We start from the raw sequence: 13,417 nt of genomic DNA, 5'->3' as shown, positions 1-13,417 counted from the left end.
CTGGGTGCTCTGTGCGTGCCAGGCCTGCCAGGCCTGCCATCCCTTGTTACTGCTGGTCAGGGAGGGTGGACCCCCAGTAGGCTGGAGCCCCAGGTGGCTGCGTTACGCAATGTCCTTTGCTCGGAGTCAGTGTGCGTTGTGGGTGTTCTCCGCCTGTGGGTGCCTGTGGTTGCCTCGGTCATTGAGTAACATCCCTCCTTGATGCTGGTCAGTGGTGACATCAGCAGACTTCACTTCCTCAGCGTTTGCTCTCGAGCGGAGGAACCGGACCTGGACGAGAGACCGAGATATGAAAGAGAGCTCACGCAGCTGAAGAGACAGCGGCCCTGCAGGGCGTCGAGTGCCCTGACTGGACGGGCGCGTTATATACCCCGCACGCGCGCTCCATATCAGCATCCGCGGAACCCCTCGGAGGGACCATGGCGCGCGGCAGAGACGCGGCCTTCACCTGCCTGCTGCTGGGCGTGCTCTGGGCGTGCGGTAAGTGCTCGCCAGCTCCTGCACTCAATGCCTGATGCTGTCAAGCCGTGTTCGTCTTTTCAGGTCAGCAGCATAGTCTAAGCACAGGGTTGCTAACTTTTTAACTCACAAAAACCATCGATCAGGCAAAAAGGCGCTTGTAAAGAACATAGAGCAAGCGCAGCACGACCCTGGCTGAGGCGTAAGGTGCAGCTCTCATACACCCAGGCCACGTTTCGGAAGACAATGAGATGAGCTGGGTTTCCATGCATTGTTCGCTGCACTGCTGCTGGTACAGTGCTGGGAGCGGTGCATGGTTAATGTGTTTGTTCATTTGTGATCAGCTGAGCAAGCGTGAGGGTAACCTGCACACTGTGTAAACTGGGAAATGTGATTCACTGTCTTGCGAGATGGAAAGGAGAAGCAGAAGTAACAAGCATCGCCAAAGCCATTAGGTCTGGACATTTTGTAAATGAGAGTGCGTCTTGAGTTTGTGGCTAACTTATGACGTCTAGCTATCGTTTCAAAAAGGAGGAACACAACTGTCAAGTAGTAGTTCACGTATTCATTACTTATATGATTGTCGGTATATTCAGGAGGAAATTGTGCAGAAGATAGAAAAGTAATTTGGATGGCAAACTTAACAAGCAATGGCAAAGTCAATAGATCTGGTCTCCGAAAGCTGGTTCCATATTGCCATAGTTCACTTTTTATTTTGCATTGCAAGCATAAGCTACAATAATAAGTACATGGTAAAAAGGAAAACATATGATTGCCTAAATGTGGCATCCATGTGCTTGCAATACAAAATGTAAATAAAAAAATAACCCTAGAACATAACTGTTATTGAATAATATGGGTGCTTCCTTGGAGGTAGGTGTGCATTGAGCCCTTTTTAGTTTTAATGCTCTAGAACATTTGATCCTTGTTGGTTCAAAGAAAATGTATTATTAACTTTGAAATACTATAACATGAAAATATATTTTAAACACACAAGGATGGGTAAGAAAAGAAAAAAGAAAAACAAAGAATAAAACAATTGTCAAAATATGGGACCTCCAGTCCTGGCATAGAAGTGTGGTCACTTCATTTTAGGCAGGTTTACACGAGATCAGGAAAAAATTGCATCACTCCCACTTGCAACTGAGTCAGTGGTTGACTTGGGCTGACCTTTTACCCCATGTTGTGTGCTGTGATGGGTGGAAACCAAATGTTAATGACGGTTGAACAGACCAGTGGATGAATAGGGGTGAGGTATGGCCCCTCTATGTCTGTATGAACATATGCGTTTTTATTAATTGTTTTTTACTACCCGAGACTGACGAAACTGTAGGCCAGAAATGTGGCCGGGAAGTTCAAAAGACTGTTGCCTCACAGTTTTACCACATGCATGTCTGTTTCCTTTCAGAAGGGCCTGACTTACCAGGGGCTAGAAGAATATAAACTGAACCACACTCCAATCTTGGGGTTGCTTTTGTTATTTCAGGAAACATAGTGATGCACAGGATAGCAAAGTACAGTACAGCTTTTGTGACAAACAACTGCCACTTTAGTTTTTCTTTGACACTAGAATGGAATCCAATTCTGACTGGGCAAACTCACAGTCTCTGCCTTCTAATGACGATTACTGGAGTGACATTAGCATGGATTATAGCAACACCTCTCTAATCGCAACTTTCTAATTTATAAGGCATTTTTTCATTTTGTTCGACAGAGGACATATATATCACATTAAATGGGTACATATTCATTGCCCTTCTGTTTGGAAAACTTAAAAGGAGACTGGGTCAGATTTACTAATAATGTGGTGGGATCTGAATCTGTGACACGCTGGATCACACAGCGGAAGCATTAGTCACTAATGTAAGAAAATGCCCATCTCTGTGGTGTCAGAAATTGGGTTACTGGTTGACTGGGGTGTGAGTTCCTGGTCAAAGAGCAACCACAATCCGAGGCAGGGTAAGGCATAAGCAAACCCCAAATTAACCTGCGCTCAGCCCCCTGGTAGCTCTGCACAGAGCAGTCAGGCTTAACTTAGAGTCAATGTGTGAAGTATTTCTGCAAAACTTCAAACAATAAAGCAGTGAAAACACGACACAATAAGTTCCCATGCCAGGCTAGGAAAATAGAGCCTAATTTAAACATGACCAACATTACAAAAATCTAAGTATTAGAACCTAGGAGTGGAATGGCTCCTTGGTTAGGTGTAGAGTGGCTCCCAGAGCTGAGAGAAAGGGTGAGGGGTTGACTTTCACCTGAGTGGATGACCATCTCAGCTGTGCCCAGGAACTTAATTGACTTAAAAGTTTGCATACCCTATGGCAGGCAGATGTAGCTCACACCTGGGCCTGCCCCCTCTATTGTTCTGCTAGATTGCCAGGCACCAATCCCGGTGGGAGGGTTTGTCCAGGGGACCGGACTCTCTGCACAGGAGAAGAAACGTTTTGGCATGTTGGTTTTAGTTAGAGATGGGCATCTTGGGATAGTTGTGAGAAAGTAGCCTCTTTCTAGCCTTGTTAATCCCACTTTTGGCCTGTTTGTGAGTGTATGTCAGGGTGTTTTCACTGTCTCACTGGGATCCTGCTAGCCAGGACCCAGTGCTCATAGTGAAAACCCTATGTTTTCAGTATGTTTGTTATGTGTCACTGGGACCCTGCTAGTCAGGACCCCAGTGCTCATAAGTTTGTGGCCTATATGTATGTGTTCCCTGTGTGGTGCCTAACTGTCTCACTGAGGCTCTGCTAACCAGAACCTCAGTGGTTATGCTCTCTCATTTATTTCAAATTGTCACTAACAGGCTAGTGACCATTTTTACCAATTTACATTGGCTTACTGGAACACCCTTATTTATTTATTTTTTTATTTATTTATTCGGTCTAGAAGTCTAGACCATTTGACGTAATAATAACAATCGTACATAAAAGAAAAGAATGAGGTAAAAGCATGGTGACAATATAAAACCAATAATCGTCAGAACATTAGAACAGTAAAAACAGCAAAACAAAGCATTTGATCATAAATATAAATGCAATAAATACAACATGAATAGATATAGTAAAAAAGAGAAAAAGATAAAAGCTAGAATAAAAGACTTTTTGTCTAGAGGACCGGTGTGCGCAACCAGGAGACAAAAAGATAAAAATAGAGTTCCCATTTGACTAAAAGAAACATTATCAGAATACCAATAAAAAAAACAACAGTAAAAGCTATATAGGGAAGGACTCTATAAGCTTATGCAAACTCTGGTGATCATATAGAAAGCAACAAATTCCTAAAGGAGATTTCCTGCTGAAAATAATGCAAAGAAGATAAAAAGAGCAGATTAAAATCCTTCTAAACACTAATATAAAGATAACTCAGGGGCCTTTAGGTACAATAGACTTACGACGGATGTACCAGGCCTCCGATAAGTATTTAGTGACTGGAATGGCTACCCTGGGAGAGGAATCATGCGTGCAGATTCTAATGGCAGTCACTCTATCCTGAGATGACATATTTTTGCAAAGGGGAATAATCCACCTCTTTCTGGGTATCTTATACAAAGGGCAGAAGAATAATACATGCTCTATTGTTTCCTTACAGTGTTGGCAAAAGATACACCTGTCATTTAAAGTGGTGTTAGATGACCAGTGGGCCGTGAAACCATTGGTAGGCAATGTACCATGTACTGGAACACCCTTATAATTCCCTAGTATATGGTACTGAGGTACCCAGGGTATTGGGGTTCCAGGAGATCCCTATGGGCTGCAGCATTTCTGCAGCATTTCTTTTGCCACCCATAGGGAGCTCTGACAATTCTTACACAGGCCTGCCACTGCAGCCTGAGTGAAATAACGTCCACGTTATTTCACAGCCATTTTACACTGCACTTAAGTAACTTATAAGTCACCTATATGTCTAACCTTTACCTGGTAAAGGTTAGGTGCAAAGTTACTTAGTGTGAGGTGCCAAGGTGCCCCCACATTGTTCAGAGCCAATTCCCTGAACTTTGTGAGTGCGGGGACACCATTACACGCGTGCACTACATATAGGTCACTACCTATATGTAGCTTCACAATGGTAACTCCGAATATGGCCATGTAACATGTCTATGATCATGGAATTGCCCCCTCTATGCCATCCTGGCATGGTTAGCACAATCCCATGATCCCAGTGGTCTGTAGCACAGACCCTGGTACTGCCAAACTGCCCTTCCTGGGGTTTCACTGCAGCTGCTGCTGCTGCCAACCCCTCAGACAGGCATCTGCCCTCCTGGGGTCCAGCCAGGCCTGGCCCAGGATGGCAGAACAAAAAACTTCCTCTGAGAGAGGGTGTGACACCCTCTCTCTTTGGAAAATGGTGTGAAGGCAGGGGAGGAGTAGCCTCCCCCAGCCTCTGGAAATGCTTTCTTGGGCACAGATGTGCCCAATTCTGCATAAGCCAGTCTACACCGGTTCAGGGACCCCTTAGCCCCTGCTCTGGCGCGAAACTGGACAAAGGAAAGGGGAGTGACCACTCCCCTGACCTGCACCTCCCCTGGGAGGTGTCCAGAGCTCCTCCAGTGTGCTCCAGACCTCTGCCATCTTGGAAACAGAGGTGCTGCTGGCACACTGGACTGCTCTGAGTGGCCAGTGCCACCAGGTGACGTCAGAGACTCCTGCTGATAGGCTCCTTCAGGTGTTAGTAGCCTATCCTCTCTCCTAGGTAGCCAAACCCTCTTTTCTGGCTATTTAGGGTCTCTGTCTCTGGGGAAACTTTAGATAACGAATGCAAGAGCTCATCCGAGTTCCTCTGCATCTCCCTCTTCACCTTCTGATAAGGAATCGACTGCTGACCGCGCTGGAAGCCTGCAAACCTGCAACATAGTAGCAAAGACGACTACTGCAACTCTGTAACGCTGATCCTGCCGCCTTCTCGACTGTTTTCCTGCTTGTGCATGCTGTGGGGGTAGTCTGCCTCCTCTCTGCACCAGAAGCTCAGAAGAAATCTCCCGTGGGTCGACGGAATCTTCCCCCTGCAACCGCAGGCACCAAAAAGCTGCATTACCGGTCCCTTGGGTCTCCTCTCAGCACGACGAGCGAGGTCCCTCGAATCCAGCGACTCTGTCCAAGTGACCCCCACAGTCCAGTGACTCTTCAGTCCAAGTTTGGTGGAGGTAAGTCCTTGCCTCACCTCGCTGGGCTGCATTGCTGGGAACCGTGACTTTGCAGCTACTCCGGCCCCTGTGCACTTCCGGCGGAAATCCTTTGTGCACAGCCAAGCCTGGGTCCACGGCACTCTAACCTGCATTGCACGACTTTCTAAGTTGGTCTCCGGCGACGTGGGACCCCTTTGTACAACTTCGGCAAGCACCGTTTCATGCATCCTTGTAGTGCCTGTTTCTGGCACTTCTCCGGGTGCTACCTGCTTCAGTGAGGGCTCTTTGTCTTGCTCGACGTCCCCTCTCTCTTCAGGTCCAATTTGCGACCTCCTGGTCCCTCCTGGGCCCCAGCAGCGTCCAAAAACGCCAAACGTACGATTTGTGACTAGCAAGGCTTGTTGGCGTCCTTTCGGCGGGAAAACACTTCTGCACGACTCTCCAAGGCGAGAGGGATCCGTCCACCAAAGGGGAAGTCTCTAGCCCTTTTCGTTCCTGCAGAAACCTCAGCTTCTTCTGTCCAGTAGAAGCTTCTTTGCACCCGCATCTGGCATTTCCTGCGCATCTGCCCATCTCCGACTTGCTTGTGACTTTTGGACTTGGTCCCCTTGTTCCACAGGTACCCTAGATTGGAAATCCACAGTTGTTGCATTGCTGGTTTGTGTCTTTCCTGCATTATTCCTCTAACACAACTACTTTGTCCTTAGGGGAACTTTAGTGCACTTTGCACTCACTTTTCAGGGTCTTGGGGAGGGTTATTTTTCTAACTCTCACTATTTTCTAATAGTCCCAGCGACCCTCTACAAGGTCACATAGGTTTGGGGTCCATTCGTGGTTCGCATTCCACTTTTGGAGTATATGGTTTGTGTTGCCCCTATCCCTATGTTTCCCCATTGCATCCTATTGTAACTATACATTGTTTGCACTGTTTTCTAAGACTATACTGCATATTTTTGCTATTGTGTATATATATCTTGTGTATATTTCCTATCCTCTCACTGAGGGTACACTCTAAGATACTTTGGCATATTGTCATAAAAATAAAGTACCTTTATTTTTAGTATAACTGTGTATTGTGTTTTCTTATGATACACGTCTCCTAGTTCAGCCTAAGCTGCTCTTCTAAGCTACCATTATCTATCAGCCTAAGCTGCTAGACACCCTATACACTAATAAGGGATAACTGGGCCTGGTGCAAGGTGCAAGTACCCCTTGGTACTCACTACAAGCCAGTCCAGCCTCCTACAATAGTGCACAGTAAAACACACAGGATGGGTGGATGATCAGATGGCTTACCTCAAGAAGTATGTAGCCGACAGACCCAGAGTACTCTCCAGGTGGAGTCACCCCTGGGAATTTCCATGCCTTTGGTTAGGAGGTGGCCAGGAGTTTGCCCCACCCACAGGCTGGCACTAGGCATAAATGTGGCACCCTTATATCCTGCTCAGAACAATGCTGGACCTGTAGAAGACAGGTAGAAGGACTGTACCTGCTGTTGTCACCTGTTGTTGTGAGAAGAACCCTAAAGATTGGACCTGGTCCCACTTTCCCACTTCAATAAAGGGTCAGTTGGCTAACCTCCTGTTAAGTGACAGGGACACAAAAGGTGAGAGAAGCAAACTTTCCTGAAGAACCCAACTGATAAGTTCCACTTTGACCTGTCCTGAGCCCTGCTGGTAGTTTCTATTGGAATGAATTCTGAGCTGTAAATGGTGTCCCTAATGTCCTGTGGCCTTTAAATAGGTGTTAGAGTGTACTCCACCAGTCTAAACCTAAAACCTGGGACATAGAAGCTTTTAAAAAGATTTTTGCATGGGAACTGACAGAAGACTTGGACAAACTTGGCAAGTCAATATAAAAGAGGTGCATTGCCGCTGGGCCAAAGATGCCAGGCTCCAGCTCAGAGCTTTTCCACAGTAAGCAAACCATTTCAGTGGGGGCATCTGGCCTTGGGGAGCCCTTTTCAGCTACAGCTTTCAGTCTTAACACACTGGAGGAATCTGAGCTCCAAAACAGTAACTTAGGGCCAAATGTACAAAGCATTTTTTCAGTCGCAAATGGCCGGATTTGCAGAGTGAGACCATTTGCGACCTGGAAGAATTATTTTTCTAATGTACAAAATGCAAAATGTGATTCTGTAACTTGTTATCAAATCACATTTTTCATTTGTGACTGGGTATTTGGAAGGAACGTGTTTAGGACCTCCCTTCCAAATACTGAATTGGTATAGTATGTGTTACTGTTATGCTACCGAATTCCGGTCACAAAACAGAAATACTTTACCACCAGTTTAAAACTGGTGGTTACCAATTCCCAAAGGGGAAGAGGTCCCCTGGGGACCAATGTTTAAACAGCCCCGGGGAGGTGGTGGGCCACGGGGTGGGGGTCCACGACGGACCCCCTTCATTCTTTCAATTCAGCCACGGCTAGGTGGCGATCCCGTGGAATACTGGGGCGTACAGCCCCCATATAATCAAAACAACCCTCGGTAGGTGGCATCCCCTGTGTGCGGGGGAGGGGTCCACAGGACCCCCTATTATAATTAACACCCCGGGGTGGGGGATGTGGACTCCGGCATACTATTTAATTTAAGCCCCAGGGAGGTGGCAGACCCCGGGCATAAATAAGCCCAGGAGGCGGGTCCCATGCTCCCCCCTCTTTAATTTTTATATGCCCATGGGACCTGTAGCTGGCTATACTGGCCATTAAATGCCCGCTCCAGCATTAAAGGCCCGAGTCGATGACGAGGTCCGTTAACAAGGGAGAGGGACTTTAATGCTGGTATAGCCCAGTTACAGATGGCCATGAGGCTATTAGAACATTCTACCGCCAGAGGGCAGAATGTTCTAATAAATAAAACAGAGGCCTCTCGGAGCCTGTGGGGAATGCAATCCCCTTAGGCTCCTTGAGGCCTTTGTTCAAAGCAACAGCTGTGAAAGGCAAACGCTGGAATGTTGGAGCTCTGAGCTTCTACCAGCCTTTAGAAGCTAGGAGCATTCCATTGTTTTCAATGGAGCTCCCAACATTCCAATGTTCCAATAATCCTTGAACAACTTGTTTTAACTACTGTTTTCCTTTAATTTATTTTTAATGTGTGTGATGTGTGAGTCTATTACAGACATTTTTCAGAAGAATGTTGTGTTTATTTTTCAGACAACATCCATAAAGAAAGTTTCTTTTAGATTAAAACAGGACCACACATTTCAGAAATGAGAGGGTGTCACAGAGGTTATTTTCAGTTATATTACTGAGCAGCTTCCATATTACAATACTGAAAGCAAGTCAATATCCCTAAGATGTAAACACATTTCAAACGTGGACAAGTGTGCCTGTGCACTGTCAGTAACTTGGCTAAAGAGGGCATGAAAGAGTTGAAACTGGATCATAAATTAAAAGCTGTTCCGAACAAGTGCCCCCAAAATACATTTGGCCCAGGGCCCTCAAAATCCTTACTATGCCCCTGATTGGTTACTACCTGTGTTTTAGGCAAACCAAAACATAGACTTCATGCCTGAACCCGCCCCAGGTGAGAAAGTGACAAGATCCCAGATAGCATCCATTTTCGCATGTGCATGTGTGTGTGGTTTTCTTTACATGGTGCTAAGTACAACTAGTTTGCTGTTAAGTGTTATTACATAACACCAAATTTGGTTGCTGGTTGGCTCACACTTTATATTCCAATCTCTCTGCTGGTTCTATGACAGAACCACGCAACAACGCATGCCTTAACAACGCAGTCAGAACCACAACCGCCTCATTTCCACGCATGTCTTTACAATGAATTTCATTGTAAAAGCATTGCTTCTAAAGGCATATGTGGAAACGGCATTGTGGGTCTGTCATACAACCCCTTCACCCACCTTGAGGACCAAAACTACCTCATCCCTAATAGCTGAACTGGCCCAACCCCCCACCCACCCTAAGCCCTGAAAACTACAGTGACCTCTCCACCCTGCTCCTAAAAACAAAACTACCCCTGACACCCACCCAACCCAGAGGCCCAAAACTACCCTCAACCCCAATAGCTGAACTACCCCAATAAAAAAAACTTCCCTGACACCCCACCCCTAAAAACTCAACTACCCAGACCCCTAACCCACCCTAATCCCTAAAAATAAAAACTACCCTGACCATCCCACCCGCCCCTAAAACTTAAACCACACCGACACCTGACACCTGCCCTGAGCCATAGAAACAATCCCCCCAATAGCTAACCTACCCCAACTCACCCACTGAGCCTAAGCCCTAAAATAAACTGCCACGACACCCCCACCCACCTTGAGCCCTAAAACTACCCGGACCCTAATAGTTAAACTACCTCAGCCCACCCACTCTAAGCCCTAAAAAGAACTACCCTGGCCGCCCACCCCCACCCCTAAAATCTCAACTAACCCAAAAAAAAAAACCACCCGCCCTGAACCCTAAAACCTTCCCACACCCCTAATAACTAAACTACCCTAATCCCCCACCCTAAGCCCTAAAAATGAAAACTACCCAGACCCCCCCACCCATGCCCCTAAAAAGTAAACTACCCTGACACCCCCAAACTTACTGAACCCTAAAAACGACCCCACCCCTAATAACTAAACTCACTTATTCAGTTTACTTTTTGGCTAAATGAGAGATAGGATGACATCAAATTTTGGGTCACTAGCAGTTGTCAATCAGTCCCTTTTTTGGATGTTGAGGTAATCCCTGGAGATGGAAAACTAATACCCACATTGTACATTAAACCCACAGACCGCAACAAGGCATTGCATTATTTAAGTCATCATCCTCATAGTCTTCGTGATAACTTGCCTCATGGACAGTTCTTACGAATCAGACGTAACTGCTCAGATAAAGAAGCATATTTTGAACAGGCTCTGAAGTTGAATTGTTGACTCAAAGAGAGAGGTTGTCCCAAGACACTGGTAAAGAACTCAATTAAACTGGCATGGTGGACCCCATGTGAAGCACTATTAACTAAATAAAAGAAGACAACATCAGAGAGAATGGTATGTGTATCCACTTTTTGTCCTCAAACCAATAATTTCAAGATGATTGTCTTGCAGAATTGGCATTTGATCGCCAAACTTGGCAAATCATTTGTAAGACCGTTGTTTGCCTTAAAAAAAGATCACAGCATCGGCAGTCAAGTAGTTTGATCTTGCATATTGCGAGGTTCTGTGAAAAGAGATCTGTGCCAAGTTTGGAACTTGGCTCGTTTAGAAGGACAACTCAAGTGTGGGTCTTGTGCTTGTTACAGTTCCCCTATTGAAGAAAAAGTTTGTTTTTAAAGACATTACATGAGAACCCTGAACTAGTGTGGGTTCAAAACTCGTCAACCTTTAGAGCATCCGGAGAGCGCATGTGAAATTTGACGGCCGAACAGGGACAATTTGAAACTAACTCTTTTGAAGACATATTACCTGTGTATTAGCCACACAAAGTAATTTGGCTTTGCATTTCTGGACTAGGCTCTTTAGTTACAAGCTGATAAACATTGGTGAATGCTTCCAGCTCTCTATTTTTCCTTAAAATTGTCAGAACATGGATGCCACATTTTATTAATGTTTGTTATGTTTGTTTTTTATAAAAATATGTTTAGGAAGTGCAAACCGATCTAATTGTGTTCACGTATATTGTTGGTTTGTCTTTTTTGTTTGTGACATTTTGATGTAAATTATTAATCGAATTCTTTTGATATTTCATAATTAAATGGTGGGAGCAGTAAATGAATTGTGCTTTCATGAACATTCAGAACAAATGTAATTTACAGCAGTGGCTCATTTTTCTTTTCTGAACTTCCTAAAAGTGGTATTTTTAGACTAGTCACTCAAAATCTAACTATATCACAAAGAGGATTTAAAATTACAATTTGCATGGAAACAGGATTTCTCTACCTGGACCGAAACCAAAGTTATCATTTATTAAGTGTAATAAGATAACTCAATGTTATTTTATGGGCTAGATAATGTTACAACAGTGAAAAATGACTTTAGGAGTATTTAACTGTCAGGACTGTCAGGACATGTAAAAAGTAAACACACGTCCCACATTTTAAATACCATAACCCCTGCCATAGAAGCCTTTAGCACACAACTTAGTAGTGACTTGTAGATGTTAAAAAGAAAGGTTTATGGTGGGCAAAAGAGTTGTTTTGCTGGGTCTAAAGGGCAGTTTAATACTGTACTACAGGCTGCAGTGGCAGGCCTCACACGTTTGGAAGACTACTTTATTGGGTGGCACAGTGAATGCAACTGCCCAAATAGTAGCATTTAATTCACAGCATCTGGTTACAGGTACTATCACAAACGAAGGACTTTAAAGTAAATTAAATGTACCAATCCGGTGTATACCAAATTTACCATGTTTTCAAGGGACAGCACATACACCGTACCACTGATTAGCAGCGAAAAGTGCACAGAGTCTTAAAAGCCAACAAGAACAGGTTCAGCAAAGAAAGGTAAGAATCTGGGTCATCCTGCAAAAAGGCTCATGCCCAACACATAGCATAGAACAAAAATGTAATTGTTCCTTGACACTTGACAGGTGTTAATTACTACACCAATGAATGTTACTTAATTTATCACCCTCAGAGAAATAAAAGTTTGAGTTACCCACGCAGTGACTGAAACTAATGGCTTATGAATTTTGTGTAGGTTTTTGCACTGTGTAAAAAAATATTGAGCTACTGTACCAAGGACAAAGCAATGCCCTTTAGTGATTTAGGTGTCAAAGAATGATTGATATATCAGGCGTGTACTTTGTGGGAGCACAAGAATAACCGCTTAGAGAAGCACCTGTTTTGTTCACTAACAGGTACATACATATGAACTGATAGAACAGATGCAGCAGCATTCCAAGCTTCCCTCACACACACAACACACAGAATGGACAACCTGCAGACAATGTTTCCTCGCACACAACACAGTAACAGCACTGTATAGTTAAGATTCAAACTCTCCTTAAACACGCATGCACACAGGCACGTGTATGCTCAAATGTACTGCAAACGTCTCTCAGATAGATACAACATGAATGCCAATGTACCAAGCATCACATACACAGACCAGCACAGGCAAGGGAACTAGAACAGCGGTTACCAACCTGTGGTCCTCAGAACCCCAGGGGTCCATGACACATTCCCAAGGGGTCCGCAGGCCTGGGATGGCAGGAAGGCATTTCTCCAACTGGGGCAGAAACATGTGCAGCAGTTTTTAAAGCACTGCAAGATTCCTTGTACAGCCAGCAGCTTTCAGGCAAAAATAAAAGCATCAAGATAACTCTGGTGATTAATGTACCTGCTGGAGAGAGAAGGGAGTTTTGTCTAGGGGCAGTTTTACTCATCTAAGGTAGCGAAGATGGGTATTATGCCTGCTTCAAAGAATGTGTATCATGCAAAGAAAAGTATTTTATGTGCATAGCACAATGGGTTACTGCTTTTATCAGGGAGATTCTTTTGGTACTGTGCAGTTCATAAGTTACAACTGTAATCTTGCACAGTCAGCTGTGAACTGCCATCAAAGAGCTGCATACAAACTGCCTCGCACAAATTAGAAAGTTTGTTTTTACACCAGTGTTTCATTATCTTTATGCTGCTAAAAAAAGGTTTGCCTGCATAGATATACAGTCTTATTATTAAAGTCTACCTAGAAATACAATCTTATTATTAAAATCAACGCTAACCACTGTGTAAAGTTCTGAATCATGAGTTTGTGCTTTTTCAGACCATGCACTCTTAGAAAATGCCTACCAGTGTGGAAGACATGTGAATCCTACACCTTGTAGTCTCCTGTAAAGTGCTCAGACACCCTACACTGTTATGAGAGGTGCTGTAAAACAAACAAATTCCATGTA

The 13,417-nt window shown here is 44.6% G+C and overlaps 1 protein-coding gene across 1 annotated transcript in view; it reads left to right on the top strand.

Annotated features, from left to right (window-relative positions):
- The first annotated feature begins 276 nt into the window (after positions 1–276).
- The window catches only part of TYROBP (transmembrane immune signaling adaptor TYROBP), a 177,081-nt gene continuing 163,940 nt past the window's right edge, over positions 277–13,417 (top strand). Inside the window, exon 1 of the mRNA XM_069201117.1 lies at positions 277–480. Coding sequence (XP_069057218.1) covers positions 420–480 — 61 coding nt within the window. The 5' untranslated portion in view covers positions 277–419. The remainder of the gene's footprint in view (positions 481–13,417) is intronic.

Source organism: Pleurodeles waltl, chromosome 7, assembly GCF_031143425.1.
Source record: "Pleurodeles waltl isolate 20211129_DDA chromosome 7, aPleWal1.hap1.20221129, whole genome shotgun sequence".
Classification (NCBI taxonomy): domain Eukaryota; kingdom Metazoa; phylum Chordata; class Amphibia; order Caudata; family Salamandridae; genus Pleurodeles; species Pleurodeles waltl.
The sequence above is the reverse complement of the archived record's forward strand: the minus strand, read 5'-3'. Positions and strand labels throughout refer to the sequence as shown.